The sequence below is a fragment of the Platalea leucorodia genome (genome assembly GCF_965183815.1).
Source record: "Platalea leucorodia genome assembly, chromosome: 5".
NCBI classification, from domain to species: Eukaryota; Metazoa; Chordata; class Aves; order Pelecaniformes; family Threskiornithidae; genus Platalea; species Platalea leucorodia.
In genome coordinates, this window is record NC_138827.1 from 95892337 (window position 1) to 95911411 (window position 19075).

A 19075-nucleotide genomic window follows, 5' to 3' on the forward strand; every position below is an offset into this window, starting at 1 on the left:
CAGCGAGTTCTGCAGTCCCAACTGCTGGCGAAGTAGCAGGGCTTGGTGGTGCAAAGCAAGAAGAGGCTATTGCTGAGTAGTCTTTTCTCGTGAGGCATCAAATGGTTACATGGAAGTTGAAAGGTGTAGAAATCTTTTTAGCGCTCAAACTAATTCTAAAGAAAAAAACCTTTGTGAGGAAAGAATGCGAATACTGCTTTTGGTCTCTGGACTCAGTTTCTAATCCATAATTTGAAAAGCGTATGGCTGCTGAGTTTGCTCAACTTGTCTGTCTAGAGAGTTAAGAGATACTTTGAAAATTTTCTAGTATCTTGAGTAGGTAAGACTGTGCTGTAAGTGGGAGAAGTTGTAGGAAACTGCAAAGGTTTGAATCACTTTTGTTGTGGAAAATAGAGCTTAGGCAAATTATTTTGGAATTGTTCTTAAATCCAAAAGTGTAAGCAAAACAGCTAATACCTGGATGTTTTTGAAACAATAGAACAGGAGAAATTGTGTACTTGTCTTTGAACTTCAGAAGTTGGACTTGATGATCTTAAAGGTCTTTTTCCAACCTAAATGATTCTATGATTCTATAAACCAGTCTCCATTAGACTGAACTTTTAGGATTTTCTTTTCTACCTCTGCATGTGTGAACCTGTTTAGTTGCAGTCCAAGACTGAGATGTCAAGTTTGGCTTGTCTTGGTGGCTTTCACCAGGTCTACATATAGCTAAGCTTTCAGAGATTCCTACTTCGTATTCACCAAAGCAAGTGAGTGTGCAGCTCTGCCTCTTGACCTACCTGTCTTTCCTAGGATGTTGCCTAATGAATTGTTGTGGATGCAACTTAATACCCAGGCCATTGAAATTAGTTCAGTTACAAGTCTGTTAGGGAGAACTAGCATCAAGTGCAGTTTGGTCCTCTGGCAGAATTGAGTTTTGGGGTCTGGAAATCATGTGAAGGGTGTTGTTTGTGGTTTTTTTGTTTGTTTGTTTTGTTTTCTAGCATATAAGTATCAATTGTTTTTTGCACAAAGTGTAATACTCTTTGTGAGTGGTTTGGTAAGAGGCGTAGAACAGGCCTGAGACGAGCTGTACCTCTCAACATTTCCATGAAGGTGCAGCTGTGTGCTCGAATTTGTCCACCGTTTGCTATGATAGGTAATAAGGCAACAAATGAATGATCAAAAACCTCTGCTGATAACATCTGTGAGTATGAACTTTTGGCTGCTGAAAGCAATGTGAACTTTCCAAGTGATAATCAGCAGAGGTTAATGAGGAGAGGTTACTCTGCTGTTGCTCTGTACAACTTCTCTGCAGCAAATGAAGCACCTGTCTCCAGAGAGTATAGTCCGGTGCTTTTGACAAATCTTATGAATTTAAAAAGAAAAAACACCCCAAACTAACGGTGAATCTGCTGGAGGAAAAGATATTTTTTGTTACAATTGTAGTCAACTTTCTGTTGGCTAATATGGGTATTTGTTTCACATGCAAAAATGAAAGTTAAGATTAGCATTTTCAATTTGGTGAACTCTTGTGTGTACCTGAAGTATTTAGGGAAAAAATGTCTTCATTTAATATATTTTCACATGCCAGGGATTTGTTTGAGTAAGAGTAATGGAGTGGAACTAAGGAGGGGAAAAGATCACTTTGGCTGTATACCAGGAAGAAAACCCAATAGCAATAGATTATTCCAATAGAATAGCTTCCCAAGAGAAATCGTGGTGGAAATACCCATCTTTTGGGTCCCATAAAACTAGACTGGGCAATGAAATTGAAATATGCTTTAAGAAATAATCTTGCATTTCTTCTCCAGGGAAACGTATAGATGACTCCTGTAGGGAATGGTCTTGGTTATCTAATAAAGGAGTGCAATGGGTTTCTTATAGTACAGAACAATAATGCAAGGCTAATGCTGAGGGATTTTTATTAATAAGCTTGGATGATGTAAACTAGACAGTTACAGTTCAAGCTCTGCTGGGCGCTAGGTTTTCTATTAGCTGAGGTGAAATTCAACTTTATTTTTCAAAGGCTTAGGATAGGAAAGAAAATTCAGAGAAAAGCCTGAAAATTACATGTACTCAGCTTTGCAGTTTTTACAACTAATAGTGCAATCTTGCTAATTTTGAGCTGCTGACTTCAGTGTTATCAGTTATAGCTGCACCACCATCCTCCTGAAAAGTTGGGCATTTCACACGGGCTGGGTTTTGCCTTGCTGGGCTCTTCTGCTGGAACCACCTCGGGGATGTGCTTCTAAATTCTGGAGTCTTAGTTGCAGCTCTTTTAAGATGGTTCTGACCCCAGCTGCCTGCCCTGTCTCTGCTGTAGTTTACTGTCTCTGGAGCAGGGGTGGCAGGGGATGTATACGTAGTTTCTCAGATGTCATGGTCCAGTCCAGGGTAGTATTTTTTTCTCACTGGAGAACTGTGGAGAGGGTTATGAGTTGGCTTGTGGTGTGGGTGCTGAAGTGTGTGTGTTTCTCCTGGCTGGGTGCTAGCTTCCAGCGGAGCTGGTGGATGGCAAGGGTAAGATCTTAAGCTTGAAACACATAGGAGCAGCCAGAGCTTATGATTGAAGCCCCAAAGCTGGTTTAGGTTTGTGTAAACTTGGTTACTATTGTGTGGCTCCAAAGCAAACATATACTTAAATAAGCATTCTTTTTTAAATATTATGTTAAAAAAAAAAAAAAACCAACACCACTTTCCTTTTAACTGTTACAGACCTCTCATTTCTTCAGTAAACATCATCAGGTTTTCTGTGCATAGCCCAACTGCTATTCCCTTCTGGTTGCCCTGAAAAGGAAACATTTTGTATGTTAGAAGTACTACAAATAATGTAAAATGTAGTATATCCTCCACTTACAGTTTTTCTAACTTAGTGGGGTGAGTATATATGACTACAATTGTTTAAGAGTTAATAATACTGTTCACTCAAATGTTGCAGTGATAGATCGGGATTACATTCAATAAATACTAAACACCGTGTTTAAATTTTCTAGGTACAGCTTGAGTCTGTTTTCAGAGAAGGAAATGATACTGAACAAATTGGAAAACTGCCTATGCTTAATAGACCTTTCAAATGTCTGTTACTGTGCTGTGTATCGTCCAGCAGAAAATTTAGTTTAATAGTTAGCTATATAGGAAATATGCAGCAATTCTTTCAAAAGGGTCAGTTGTGAAGAGATGCAAATCCTGCTAATTAAGAAACAATCCTATCTTTTACAAAGTTCAGATTTTTTTTCTACTAGTAATGTCTTATGAATTTTTGTAAGCATAATCGGCTTGCAAGACAAACTTAGACAGAAAAAAATGGTTAATTTCTCTCTTCTGCTGGATGTTTTTTTAAGTCTCTGAGATTTGGCGAGAAAGATGATGTCTCTTGTGTGGATTTGAGCAGCATTCAAGCCAGTTTAATCAGCCACAGGATTTTCATGCTTCTGGATAAGCATGACCCAGGTGATGGGTGGCTGTTACACAAGTCCTTCTGTGACCAAGGAGAAAGGGGCTTGGCTTTATTGGCTCTTAAACAGTTTGGCCTTCATAAGTTGACGCTACCTAGAATGGCATAAGTCAACTGGAGCATTGCTTCAGATGGGGAGGGTGCAAAAGTAACTTAGTCTTGGGCCTTAAAATGTCTTTCACTTCAGACTTAACCACTTTGATCTGGTTTGTTTCCTCCATCTTTAGCTTCATATATGTTTTTCTCTCACCCAAGAGCTGATAAGGTGGTGAACCTTAAAGCAATTCAATATTTTTCCCTGATACTGATAAATAGTATTATATATAATACTTACATATTACTTATAATATGTAATACTATATAATACTTTATTCACTGGTGATCGTTTAATGAGAGGAAGTGAAATCAGTATCTCTGCAGCTAGAGCATGTTTATTTTGAATGGGTTTTTTGGAAACTGATTTTATTGAATGGAAGGCTTATTCACTTTAGATTTTTTAAAACATCAAAGTTTTGGCTGTACAATTAAACAAACGTGTATTTGGTTTCTGAATTATGGATTTACTAGGAATAAAAAGTTGGAGGAACAGGGTGTTATTTGCCAGTTAACCTTCGGAAGGTGATCTTTTATTTCAGCCAGTGATGAAATATCAGTATTTCCGAAGGAGGGAAAAAAAGTTAATTTGTATCAGCCTTGCATTTATTGAAACGTTCAGCCCTGTTCAGGAAGAGACTGTCACCATTCAAGTGGAATATGCAATACATGCACGTGGGATTTGTTGGTATAGTCATTTATTAGGCCTTCCTTAGAGACTGCTAAATGGTATTAATATCAGTCACTCTTAGACAGTAAGTTACTCTTTTACATTAGCTGTTAAGTGCTTCTAATAGTTTGTTGGGTGTGATGACATGTTGGAAGTCCTATGATGTGCCAAAACACAGACAGCCTGGGGCGGGGGGTGAACTTTGATCCTGGAGGCTCAAGCCCTGGAAAGACGGGATAGCGGAGAGAAGAGGGTCGGCAGGAACTGACCATCCAGTTCACAAACCACCTTCCCTCTCGCTTTTGAGGGAGCAGGACGGTGTCACTGGTTTGCTTGGTGAACTGATCTGTGGGTTAGATTCTGGCAGGCTGGATTTGACTTTCGGGCTGTGTTGGATGCCATGCAGAAGGCAGTTTATCTAGCCATTCCTCCCAGGAGTTTGTTGACTGTAATACCTTATTGAAACACACAGATAAAACATTGCTATGGTCACTGGTTAACATGCACGCCTGCTTGTGTGTGCCTGTTAACACTGTTATTACTCTGAAAGAACTATTAGGATATAGTTGTTATACTGAGCTTCTGCTCTTAGACCCGAGAGCTGGCAAAAGATGGTGTTAACACTTAGGGCAATTCTTCAAATAGGTTTATGAAGTGTTTTGCGGGTTTATTATTGAGGGAGTAGAAAATTCCTCTTTGTGTGTATATATGCATGTGGTACTTTCTTAATAAGCTAGTCATTTTTTCAGTGAAAAAGCTGTTGAGATGATTCCAACACAAGATGTAAGAGACTGGGAATGTGTTCTTGTCTAGCTCTAAGAGGTTGAAAAGTAACTTTATTTAGGATAATGTTGACAAATATTCAATTTCTGGGAAGGGAAACAAGATAATATGTTTGCCTGATGGAATTCATGTTATATTGGTCTATGAAGTAACTTTGAATCTTAAGATCACTTAAAAATTAGGAAAATAGCTGAAACAGCTTTTGATGAAATTCAGTGTAAATATGTTTTATGGAGGTAGCCCATGCTTTCTTTACACTCTGTGTGCAGGTAATTAGAGATAATCAACTTCAGATGGCTTGAAGTTCAACACAAATATTTGAATAAGAAAGTACTTAGGTCAATTCCTAAATAAAATGTGCTTTGAGAAAGCACTTTTTTCATGTTATCTCTACCAACTTGCCCCCTACTGCTCTGTAAGTAGTGCTCAGCTCTGTGAAGAGCCTGATTTAACAGAGACTGGTCTATTTGGCAGAGTGATTAGCAGGTGAAGCCAATACGTGCCTTAAGAGACCAGTGGAAGAAGTGTTAAGCTCATCCTGTTTGGGGTCTAGGAGTACATGTTAAGTAAAATACCTTTGAGCTTTTCTTCCCTCTTTTGAAGTAAGACAGTGAAAGCACTCTCCCTGTAGAATCATCACTGCACCACATTCAGTATGGGTTTATCACTTCATTAAAAAAAAACAAAAAAAAAAAACCCCAAAAAAACCCAAAAAAACCCCAAAAAAACAACCAAACAACAAAGGTACTTGACACACTTTAAACATACATCTCTAATTTCTACTTGGGAAGGCAGAAACTTCTTTTGCCCTCACCCATTAAGACTTGTTTTAGTGTTCCCAGTGCTTGTTTCCTCTGATGGTCAGAGACTTCTGCCTGGCAAAATGGCCACCCTGACTGGTTTGTTAAGCCGCGTCCAGACAGGCACGGCATTGCCTGAAAACTCTCGGAGGTATTACCTGATAATGTCCTGTCACCTCTGATGCTTTGTTCCTGGTAGCCTGCAGAGGAAGAAATGCAGGTTCTAGCATGAATATTGTCCCTCTGAGTTGTTTCGTCCTACAGATAACAGGCCTGCCTTCCTGTGCTTCATTGATTTAATTCTGCCCAGTCATTCTCCCAACCGGTTTTGTGAACTGCTCTGTCTGTTCCCGACCATTTGATCTAATAGGCTGTGATGAGGGTTTGGTACTTGAAAAACCTTTTTGTTGGAGCTGATGACAGCGGCTAATCAATGATTCATAAACACTTTCTTCAAAGTAGCATTTAGCCTTCTCCCCAGGCAGAGTACAGTACGTACAACAAAGGGTGAGTGTGTAGGTGCATCTTTCTTCTCGCCTTCAGTCTGCCCATGCAAGGTCCGCTTCACCCTGGTAGCCCTTGATGGCCGCACGAAGCGGGTAAGGCACGTGGTGGCCCACTCAGTCTGGGTGTCAGCCTGGAGACTGAAAAAAGCCTTCCTTCTCCAAACATCTCTACGCTTGATGATAACATCTTGGAAGCTTGTGTTCTCTTTCGCCTTGTAGTTCTGGTAAATATCCCCATGTCCCCACCCAAATCCTGATTAATGGATTTAGTAGTGAGGAGCCGATCAGCAGTACTGCTAAACTGTTTCCCTGCTGTTGTCTGGCAGTCTTTTGGTATGTCTTAACAGAGCATCCGATGCTCTTGTTTATTCATTCTCCATTGTTCAGTTTGCTGTTGGTTGGTTTTACTTTTTTAAAATTATGCATCCAGGCATATTTAAAAAAAGACTGCTCCTCAATGCAGGCTCCCAGTATGCTATCAAACTATTCAAAGTTCTTGCTTTCTCCCAGTTTTCTCAATCTAAAAATTTGATTGGCTTAGTAAATCGATGCCAAAAAAAAGTGAGATACAAATCTGTTCCTCAAAGATGTATCAGGAGCTCAGGAAAATCAGTTGTCTGGTCCTAATACTGTAATGAGAAACTTTACAAAAAGCTGAAGCTATTCAGAAGGATCTGAAAAGTGTACATGTAAAAATTAGGGCTTCTGTCAGAACTTGAAATAAATAATAAATGCAACGCACCAGGTGGAAGCAGCCTCTGAAGTACAAATGCTCTGGGTAGAACAGGCACAGGGACAGGGCAGCAGGCTGACCTGAAAATAATTGAAAATAACCACCTTGGCTTAGAGTTAAATTCTCAGTGAATCAAGGTGATTTAGCTGTGAGACAGGAGGGGGCAGATAACTACTGGTAGCTGGCATAAGGTCACTGGACACTTCTAAAGAGGATACTATCCAGCAGTTATTTTCAGCCTTTTTCAATTTAGAGACCCTTTTGGAGCAAACTTAGCTCAGATCTGCTGCTCCTTCGTGGTTACTGGGAGCTGACTGGTCTAATGTACTCAAAGAATTGAGGAACAGATCAGAGATGAGACAGGCCGGTGCATCTCATGCAAACGACAAAATAAGGAATGGGCAGTATTTCTTCTTGTTTTTAGTTTTGGAGAATTGAAGAAAAGCAAACAGGTTCAGTAAAGCTGATGTAAGCTGTTTTAACACTTTCAGGATATGGTTCTCTATGAAATCCATCATGTATTTGGGTAACAGCTTCAGTTGTCACCATTAAATAGGATGTGCTTCCAGAAATAATGGTAATATAAGTACTAATATTTGCTTTATGAAAGAGGGGTGTTCACATGTATCCTTCCCAGGAATTTTACTGTGGGTGGTTCTGTACAGAGAATCAAAATAAATTGTAAACCTGTAAACAAAATCTGTGTAAACACAGCTTCTGCTATACATGCAATTCCTGCTTAAAAAAATATGGGGCAAACAAGTTTCATTACCTTAAATTTAGGGTGGCTGTTTGTTATAGTTTGCATTTATGGAAAGTACTAATTAAGTACTGAAGATTGCCATAAATAAATAAAAGTTTTATTTGGAAAGAAAAGTCACTTATGAGCGGCAGCTGAATTGTATTTGTGATTACACTTGAATGTCTCAACGATCCATATCTTGCAGGAGAGCTATTCAATGCTTTTTTTCACCTTGTCACAGTAGATCTGTTAGTAGAGATCTGTTAAGGGATCTGATTATAGAGCATCTGCTTCCTCATCTGATTAAAAGCTGAGAATTAGTTTTGTTTTCAAGGTTTTATACATTCGTGATTCTGAGCAATTCCCATGTCAGCAGGCTTTAATGTGGAAGGGCTGATTGATATCGCAGATGAGTGAGGAGTGGTACCAGAAAGGCAGGAGGGAAAGAATCCGCTGAGGATCCTAGTGATTCGCAGAGAATTCTTCTTCCCATAGGGATAATAAACTCGTTCACATCGTGACTGAGTTGTATGTGGTCTTGCAATGTCTTCTTACCAATGTTTGCATAAAACTTGTTTCTAAGTGTGTTGCCCATCCCCAGAGGAAGAGTTCCAACTTGACTACTGGTGTGCAATCGTGTCTTTTCAGTAAGGCAATTAATGCTGTTCTATCACAAGTAAAAAGACCTATGTGGTGAAGCACTGAAACCTTGCAGGAAGACTGTAGACTTCTGATGTTGCTTTAGCGATAGCAGGATATGTTTAAAGAAGCTTTCTGTACTAAGAGAGAAAATGTTCTGTGGCAGAAACAATTGTGACTTTCATCTGTTTGATCAGGGTTCATTTCACTTCTTTTTACCAACTTAATGGAGCTGCTTAAGTGGGAAGCTGTGCTTCTGGCAGGAACCTGTCTAAAGATGATGGCAAACCCTACCGAAATGAGAGTCAGCCCAGTAACCCAGAGCTACCCTCTGACAGGCCCGCCTTCTTTCATTAGCTATGTACAAAGGCTAGTGCAACTAGGCGGACTAATTACGTGTCTGTAGCTCGATGTGATGAATCTGGGCATGTGACTCAATTTCTGATGGGCAGGAGAAATTGCAGTGCTCTGTTAGGTAATAATCTGTAACAAAATTGCTTTATTTGCTACTAGAAAGTTCTTCAGAGTTGGTGAGTTGACTTAAACTGTTTTTCAGCTTTGTGCTTTGATAGGGAGTGAGTACATGGTTGTGGTGGTTATAGTTCTTCAGTCGAATCTGTTGGTATTAAAGACACAAGGCAACCATGAAAGACGTGTGAAGAAAATACTACTTTAAATGCACGTTTAGTTTCTTACCCTCCCTTGAGAAATCCCAGGAGTGTTTGAACCTATTCCGCTCCCAGGTGGCTAGGTGCTCTTTCAGGACTGAATTATGCCTGTGTGGGCAGCTAACACATTGGTACTAATGCCTGAGTGCTCACAGGGCCCTAGTTACTCCCCAAATCAAAGGAGAAGATCCTGAAGGAAGCTGTAACGTGACTGGAGTGATCAAGGTGGTAATTTGCAGAGGTGATGTCGAAATAGTGTCGTTCGTGTTATTGTATGATGCATAGGCACTTGCTTTTATAAAGTATTCCATGAGGATTAAGCCTGCGGATTTTGAGTACAAGTGGTCATTCATGTGTTTACACCTAGCTTGTCTAAATACCAAAACCATTGTCCTCTTTTCAAGTTTAATTTTCAGATGCATCATTTAGTAAACGCAGTAATATGGATATCAAAATATGAATTTTTTCCCCCACACTTAAAAAGGGTGAACAAAATATATGAATTACTTTTTTTAGGAGAATTACTGAAGTTTGGATTGCTATCTTGATACTATAAACCTGCAATAAGTGGCAATGTCAAGGGTTCCCACCCCACCTCCTCCTGGGGAGATGTCCAGTGGACCTGTGGCTGAAAGCTGGTGTTACACACAGGTAATCTACATAAATTCCAATGGCTTTATTTTCTAGTCATAATAATTTAAAAAAAAAAAACATTGAGTTGTGCTGACAGTCTAACTAGTTCTCATAGTTAATGCTTGTAGGAAAGTTAAGTTTTATTGATGTTTTCTACATCTTTTGTTCAGGTTAAAGTAGTAAAATTTTCCTACATGTGGACCATTAATAACTTCAGTTTTTGCCGAGAAGAAATGGGTGAAGTTTTAAAGAGTTCTACCTTTTCATCAGGGCCAAATGACAAAATGAAGTGGTAAGGTCTTTATTATAGCAACTGCTTTGGCTTTTTGTTTGTTTTTTTTTCCACTTGCAAAAGTTGCAAAGTTAAATTGCAAATAAATATTAAAACTTGGACATTTCTTGAAGTTTTACTATAGGTACGGGTTGGTTCTAATTTCAAAGTTTCAACAGTCATAAGGGAACCATTGGTTTCGGTAGCATGTGTCATTGTATCTTATAAAAATTTCTGAATTTTTTCTGGGTACGATTTAAAAATGTACAATTTCTGCATTTCTTTCAGGTGCCTGAGAGTGAATCCAAAGGGATTAGACGATGAAAGCAAAGACTACCTGTCATTATATTTGCTTTTAGTTAGTTGTCCAAAAAGTGAAGTCAGAGCAAAATTCAAATTTTCCCTGCTGAATGCTAAAAGAGAAGAAACAAAAGCAATGGGTAAGGGAATCTTAATGTATTGCATGTGGATTTGTAAGAACATCCCAAAGAAAATCAGCATTGTAATTTTTTTCAGTTGACAATAGAATTTAATATTGAGATAAACTTGAAAATATTTTTTAATATCCTTTTAGAAACATAATTAAAAATCTTGTTCATGTTTCACACAGTTCTGATCACTGAGCTATGTTAATTCTGTCCTGAGCAGTATAAATTACAGTGCATTACCAACTGCTGTCACTCCAGTTTCTTGTCACTTTTCTAGCAGATTATTCTTGCTTCCTCTTAGTAGGGGAGTGTATTTCCTTGTTTCTAGCTACAGTGGAAGTAGGTGTTTGATTTCCATCGTTAATTAGGATAAACATGCATGGTGGGTTTTTTTAGACACTCCTTTACAATGTTTTGGTCTATTTCATCTGATTTACACTGTAATCAGTTTAAAAACATGAGCCAGATACCCAAGGAATTAGAAGACTTTGAAATAATTGGTGATTTGATTTAATTGCATTCTTGGTATGAAAAATGTATAGCTCTTAGTTTCAAACTTACAAGGACAACCTTGACTGGAAACACTTTTTTGGGAAAGCTGGAGTTCTCATGAAAATGCATAATTTAATGCTGGTCTGCATTGAATTTGTGCTGTTGTTAGTCCTGTGTATGAAGAATCTGTCTACTTCTCTTCCCTCCTCCTGTTCCAGGACTTAAGATATCTTGCAGGGTCTGTTCTGTTGCAAGTTCTGAATTTCTTGGAAAAATCTGTAGTTCTCCAGTACTCGTACCCAGAGGTCATGCTACTGTCTCCTTATGTAACTAGGCCCACTTGTAATCTTTAAAGTAAATCCACAAAACTGAGTTCAAATCTAAAAATTAAATGGTTGGGCTTCTTGGAAGGAAAGTAAATGTATATATTTCACTGTATTTATCCTCTTCCACTGATGGAGTTGATTGCTTCAATCCCTGCAAGCCTCCTGGTTCTGTAGCTTATATGAACAAAGCTGCACTTCTATACATTTGGCTTGAGACAGTCTTCCAGTCCAACAGTGGATTGGTGTATGTAATTAAATGAAACTGCAGTGTGTGCATCAAAAAAATATTTTGAGATAATCATAGAATCACAGAACTGTTGAGGTTGCAAGGGATCTCTGGAGGCTGTCTAGTCCAAACCCCCTGCTGAAAGCAGGGTCAACTAGAGCAGTTTGCTTGGGACCTGTCGTGCTTTGAATATCTCTAAGGATGGAGATTCCACAACTTATCTGGGCAACCCGTTCTAGTGCTTAACTAGGTCCTGCTGGTCCTTTTTTGCCTTAGGGGTTCATTTCTCCACCAGGACCCCAATCGCCAGTCACCTATTTCTCCCTGATCAGTTGGTTTGTAGCAGAAACTGAGCACAACTTTGCTCATGTTGGTCTGCCCTCTAATCCTGACCCATAACCTCTCAGCTGGCTCATCATCCATGGCAAGGCAGGCACTCCGTTGTGCTGATTTCCCAGAAAATGTATGAGAGCTTTCTTCGTAATACTGTCCTAAATGAGGGACATGCAATGTAGGATGGAAGGATTTTGAGAATCTGAACATTATGTGCCAAGTGGTACTTGAAATGCTAAAAATCACAAGGTGCTAAAACCCAAAAATTCCATGAGTAGATGTGTCTTCAGTTTCTGCTATAGTAGCTATCCTGTATTTGGCACTACAGGAATTATAAACATCTTTTAATTTTGGAAAATTACCAACAGAAATCTTATTTCTTGGACTTCCCAGCCATTTACCATCTGCTTCTGGAGATGTGCTGTTTTTGTTTATACAGTATAATGATGCCCGACTGTAGATGTCCTTTGTAAATTGATAATTCATGCATAGACTGCTGCTTCAAGTGATGAAGCTGTGTATAAAATAGGTAACGAACTAACATTTTAACTTTATTAGAAAGAAGAAAAATACATTTACACTTTTATGCTGCTTTATTTTTGCAGTTTTGTATACTTAAATTGTTACTGATCATTTAATTTCAGAGGGTTAACACTGGTTCTTGCTGATAACAGTAAAAGCTACCAAGTTAACTGTAGTGTAGAGAAGTCACTTTCCTGATGTCTTTATTTTGGATGTTCTAGAAGAATGCTGTCTCTATATATAATTAGCAAATCTGATGAATTAAAAAAACATAACTCTCATAGCTATGGCCAAAAGGTAAATATAAATAGTATCTTTCTATGACCAAAGAAATAGTTTGTTACTTGAAAGCTTTTATTTCTGTTTTGCTTTTTTAATGCTTTTACTGTATTTCAAAATAATTTCAACCTGTGAAACAAGATTTTTCATTTCAGGAAGGAGTCAAACCAGATTGTTATGACAACTGCAGAAGTGTTGTCAGAATGCATTTGTGATGACAAATTCATTGTAATGGTACTTCCCTGGGAACAGTTTCTGTTTTGACACATTGGGGTTCTTAAACATTAACTGAAAAACTCCTCTCTTGCTGGATGGTGCCTAAGATAACATCTAAGGAGATGACATGGTTTGAACTGCAAATCGTGCTCTGCTGAGTTCTGTCACGTGTTTTACAAAATAACACTATTACAACATTGAAAAAAGTTTTAATCATTTGTGGGTTTCCTAAAAATGTGACACACATGATCCAAATGTGTTAAATTGATTCATTTTTGGATTAACAGTCTTAATATAGAATTTTTAGGTGTTGTTATTTGTTGATATTTTTATTTAACTTGCTTTATTTGTACATAACTGTGTTTTATCAGAAAGCCAAAGAGCGTATCGATTTGTGCAAGGCAAGGACTGGGGTTTTAAGAAATTTATCCGAAGAGATTTTTTACTAGATGAAGCTAATGGTCTTCTACCAGATGACAAGCTTACATTATTTTGTGAGGTGGGTATAGTATTTTTTTTTAAGTGGTAAGCTTTTAAATAAAATATTTTCTGCTCTAATAAATAGAGGTTTATGTTGATTTAAACAGTAATATGCTATAAAAGTTGTCTTCTGTAAACTATAAATATGGTAAGATACACATTTACTTGCTTTGTCTGCATTGTATTTTGTTTTTTCATACACGTACACTGAAGTGTAGAATAAGTCTGAATTGATCACTTGCAAACTATTGGTCTTCTCCATGAATCTGCCAGGGTTACATTAGAATTAAGTATAGAATTATTTATGCAAAAGGTGACTGATACATGCTGTCTGTAGAAGTAGTATTGTACTGAGATCACTTTTATTTAAAGAAGTTGTATTTGGAATTAAAAGACTGTTTTTTCACTGGATAAGCAAAAGGAAATGTCTGCATGCTGGTTTGCATTATAAAAAAAAAATTAATTATCAACTAATTGTCAGAATCTGTATTACTGTAATATCATAATTGATGGCTTTAACCAATGAGCAGGTCTTTCAAGTAAATTAAACACTTTATTTTTGTAGTAATTGTTATATTTTGTTTTCTGAACAAGTGCAAGTATCCTGTAGAAGGACTGCTTAATACTGAGAATTAATATTGAGAGCTGTGGTAGAAATTTTAACTTCATGGTGTATTATGAGGCACTCTTATAGTATCAGTTATGTCAGTAAATTGTCAGTAAAATGCAGTAAAACATTTACTCAATGTTAAAAATGGAAACTAGAGAAACTTGCAATGTAAGTACAGTGTATGTTAAATATACATTGGCCAGTTATCTTTGCTGCCATAAAGTGATTAGTGGCTTAGGAGGATGATAGATGCTCTAACTGCTAATAAGTTTGCTTTGATCTGTGTATTTACAGGAAATGTGTAAAATTGTCTTGGCAAGATTACAATTTAATTATATGTCATTATGCTGTGTAGGAAGAATAATTGAAATGTGGCCCCTGAGACTAGATATTGCAAATATAGTGCATCTTATTTTCACTTAGACAAGTTAAAATAGCTGCATGATAAATTTGTTACATCTACTTTTATCACCCAAATAATTGTATTCATAACAAGTGTTTTATGGTTCTGTAAAGATACTTCTGAGTATTTTCTCATTTTTTTTAAGTTTTCCTGGTAATGAATACTTTGATGTAAATGAACAGCTCTTAAAAATAGTGTTTGGTTTTGGAAATAGGTCACTATCTAATTTTAGAGATAAAGTTTGTTTAAAAAAAAAAAAAATTGAACAAATACTGCATTTTCCAGAGAGGAATATTGTTATTTCAATTTTGATGCTAATCTCAAAATATAACTGTTTTCCCTACAAAACTTCTCGATGTTTTAATGTGAGTGGCTTCTGTGAAGTGCTTGACCTACCCTGATTATAAATGCTGAAGAAAATACAATATCTAGTTGTGCACAGTGAGCATGTTAAAATTAACTTCTGGCTTATTACAGGCTAAAGCAAAAAAATTGGAAATCCAGATTTTTGTAAAAAATGTGTTTATTTGGATGTGTTCTTCCAGCTCTTCAGCTGTCATTAGAAATGACAGGTGGTGTTTGAAGGACTTGTTTCTGTAGACAAGTCTGAAGTCTTTGTCCTTTTAAAACTTGACTGTAAGTTCCGATTTCTGTGTTCGCCTTCCTACTTGTGTCCTAGTTGGAAGACTTAACTTACCACTTCTTAAAACTATATTGCACTTGGCTTGATAAAACTTACCAGATATAGCAGGTATTTAGTAAAGGTCACTGACGCCAGCTGTGTTGGTTGGCTCTTCTTTTCTCCCCATTGGGTTGCAGAAGGATTATTTGGTCTTCCTTGGCAGCAAAGATATTCCTTCCGTGTTGCTGAAGGTTAAGATCAGTTGGATATGTCCTTGGATTGGAAACTGAAGGGTTGTTTAAGTTAAATACTTTGCGAAGTCTGGTGTTGCCAACAACAAGTGACCTATTGATTAAATATAGCTTCATAATTTTATTTTTTTTAAGCAAACTGATCTCTGTTTCACTCAGTTCTCACTTTTCCTATAATCTGAAATTACTGAAGCCTTGCAAGTATTTTCATTTGCTAATAGAATAGAAAATTCTCTGCAGGGATGTTTTTCCTAGTGAGTGCTTTCACAGATCTCTTGCCTAGCTTAGACTGAGAGAGTAGTCTAGGGTATCACATCATCTTTACTATTAGATCGCCACAGATTCAAACCCAAGAAAATGATGCACAGTATCCATGTAAATTGTCATCAGACAGAGAACTTGTTCAGGTCCTAGTTTATGCATTTTTATATACCCTTACACATGAGGGTATGCAATGCGAACAGGACCTGTGCCCCTAAAGTACGCATGCTGTGCAGAAGCTGCATGTTGGATAGCTTCCTAAGAAATACAGTAAATCAGACCTTGTGGAGTACCTGAAGTCCCAGCTAGATTGCTACTACTCTTTAAGTGGGGTTGTTCGCTATTAGTTCTAGCACCTTCTCATCACCCTGCAGTTTAGTGAAGAAATACCTTCACTCTTGCGAGGGATTTTTTTTTTTTATAAACACAACTCTAAGGTGCCTGAAGTAATCATGTGGTATCAGGTGTTGAGATGATCATAAAAGAGTCACTTTTAGCCTGAGTTTTCAATAGTTATGTGGGATTGACTTGATTGGATTTCAGCTTGATTTAAATAAATTTAAAAAAAAGAATGCACTTGATTTTAAGCATACCATCTGGACAAGTGAGAGATGAAATATCAGACCCCTGTAAGTGTGTGTATTTAGGATCTTTAAAAGTTGTTACAACCTATAGACAATACATGCCAGGCCATTCAGATGTGGGAGACTTGAATTAAAATTTTGCTGGGGTTATATCTTAAAAGGATGCGTTGTAATGAATTGCTGTGTTGCACAACTATCAATATATATCAGAAACCAATCTAAAATAGCAGAAGCTTGGAACATCAGCCATCAGTTTAAGTACACATGAAGAATGTGTAGATGACCTTCCCAGGCCCTGTCTGTAGCTAACAAGAGGATGCTGTGCGGTCAACTCGGATCATGAACTTTGAGTCAAGTCTCTGGAGAAGCAGAACTCTCCTTTGGCAACAGAAGACTAGCTTTGCTAAGCTAAATCTCCATTTGTGTGTATGTATCTCCTGAAATCACTCTCTGTGTATGAAAACTGTGAAACAGTACACAATAGCTCTGTAGATCTTTCAGTGTTATCAATGTATAGCCTTACTGTGAAAGCAGAATTTCACAGTGCTTTGGGGTATTTTTTTTCCTTTTAAAAGGGGAAGAATGTAAAGGAATTTCTTATAATCAGGAGGGGGTATGGGATGAAACAGGGAACTGGGCAATGATTCAAATCCCCAAGCTGCTCTCTTAATTGGATCATCCTCCTCTTCTGATCTGGAGTTTGGTTTGCAGTGCTCCGACTTTCTGTGAAGCTTAGCTGTGCTATTTTTGCTTTATGCCACATTTATTCCAGATGCTGTGCCTCTGGAAATCAAACAAAGCACCAATCTTAACAGTGTCAGCACTTGCTCTTAATACATAATCCTAATTTTCTGTTTTGGGGAGATGCAGTGATCAAGACCTTGTAGTATGGCTTTTTTCTTTACGAAAGTTTTATTCTCAGGCATGTGCTATCAGACAACAGAAGTAAAACCTGCTGAGCTCTTCTGTTTCCCCAGTGTACTGATTAAAATGACTTAGTATATAAAGCTATCTGAAAAAAGGAAGTAAGGATGCTACTGTCCTGTTTACTTCCTATGTGAATGACTTAAACATGGGCAATAATGGCAATATATTCACTTCAGATGCACATCTTTCACAGTTTTCTTAACTAGTTCTGTACAAAAATTACATCCTGTGAGCATGCATTTCATTATCGAAGTTACTTACCTACTACATCTTATATTCGAATTTAACTTGTATTTCTAAAATAATGGCTTTTAATCTTGTTTGGAAGAGAATCACTCGTGATTCCTGCCTTAGCTAGACACAATAAAATGAAATAAGGAAGGAGCAATGTTACTTGTACTTAGTTTGCGTTATCACATTGCGGGTTAAGTATGAACTTACTGTAATTAAAATTAGGAATATCATACTAATCAAAATTTCTATGGATTATTCTTTTGAAACTTTTCTGTGACCTTGTGATTCTGATGATCTGTTTAGAATTTTATATTGTATCTATTTAACTTAAATGTGTGAAGAGTGTTGAACTGGTAATTTATCTCTGAAATAGCATGACTTTTTTTGATCCCACTGGTATCCCAAGAACCGTATCTGTCCTTGACTTATTTACTTTGGCATTTGTCAGGTGGCATGTGGTATTGTGCTCTTTCTTTCTCTTTTAGTTGGATAAATACACAATATTAGAGTCTCTAAGTATAAAGCCCTATTTGTTTTGTTACTTAAAAGTAAACTGTAAAGCACTGGTCTATGGCTCCGGCCTAATGCCAGAAACACCACTGTTTTTTGCTTTGCTTTGGAATTGCTGAAATTCTAGCAATAGGTACTGTAATTTAATTATTATTGGCATTCAGTTATGAAGGAGTTGTCTTGCTGTGATTTTCTGTTAGGTAAGCGTGGTCCAAGACTCAGTAAATATATCAGGACAGTCTAATACAAACACTTTGAAGGTACCTGAATGTCGACTAGCAGAAGATTTAGGGAATCTCTGGGAAACAACAAGATTTACAGATTGCAGTTTTTATGTAGGAGGACAAGAATTCAAAGCTCATAAATCTGTCCTTGCAGGTACTTTCTACTTTTGTATTGCTATTATTTTGTAATTAAAATTGCTATGAGTTTAAAATTTGATTATATTTAATATTTACTCTTCTTGCTACAGCACGATCTCCAGTTTTTAATGCAATGTTTGAACATGAAATGGAGGAAAGCAAAAAGGTAAGCCTTACTGAAAACTTCACGTGTAAATATTTGTACCTTGTGAAAAAGGGAAAAGTTGCAGAAAACTTGAAGTATTGCAGGTTGGGGAAGATGAGTACTGCATGATGTTGCCTGAGCGGAGAAGGTGCTACTCCTGAACGCTTTCCTGGTGAATTCTGCAGGAGTTTTTGTGTAGAAAGATCAGATAGGGTTGACTGTGGAGGATTCTGGAGGATTTGTTCTTTCAAGTACTTGTATCTGCTCTAGATCAGTTTTTTTTTAACATTAGCTGCTGATGTAATTGACATAGTAATCTCTGCCCCTTTTTGCTTTAGTTCATACCTTCACATAACCTGATTGTCTTGACTAAGGTTTTCCTATAGTGTATTAAAACATCTTCAATGGTAGCTAGGACACAAAGAAACAACAGCTGAATTATGCCTCAGATTAAGCCCTGAGGCAGTGAAGCACTCCATTCACAGTTTCTGCAGCCACTTGACCTGTGTAAGTGTTTTAGATGGATAGTTACTTAATCAGCACAGAGAGCTGCTTCTGCTTTTATGCACTTGATATCTCCCACAGCAAGGAGTCGTTTGTGTCTTTCATGAAGAAGAATGTCTAAAATGGGTTGGTTATAGGCAGAATCCGTGAAAAGGCAAGGAACTGATCAGCTCACTAAAGCATTGTAATAGATGATCATCGCATAGTCTTGGAGGCTGCAATGATGCCACTTATGTGAACAAATACATCAGATGAATACGGTGCTGTAGCACAATTGAGTTTCACAAACACGGCGTTTTTCTTCCCTGCACTACTTCAATCTGGAAACTTTCACAGGTAGAATTGGAATAGGGAAGCATTTTATTGGGATTTCTGGACTGAAAGAA

At 37.5% G+C, this 19075-nt stretch overlaps 1 protein-coding gene across 2 annotated transcripts in view; it reads left to right on the forward strand.

The window, feature by feature from the left end:
• SPOPL (speckle type BTB/POZ protein like) overlaps nt 1-19075 on the forward strand; it is a 36914-nt gene that overhangs the window by 8031 nt on the left and 9808 nt on the right. For both annotated transcript variants that reach the window (XM_082313878.1, XM_082313879.1), the window contains exons 2-7: nt 9587-9721; nt 9874-9995; nt 10263-10414; nt 13168-13295; nt 17879-18056; nt 18151-18206. In XM_082313878.1, the coding sequence (XP_082170004.1) occupies nt 9644-9721; nt 9874-9995; nt 10263-10414; nt 13168-13295; nt 17879-18056; nt 18151-18206 (714 nt within the window). In that variant the 5' untranslated portion in view covers nt 9587-9643. The remainder of the gene's footprint in view (nt 1-9586; nt 9722-9873; nt 9996-10262; nt 10415-13167; nt 13296-17878; nt 18057-18150; nt 18207-19075) is intronic.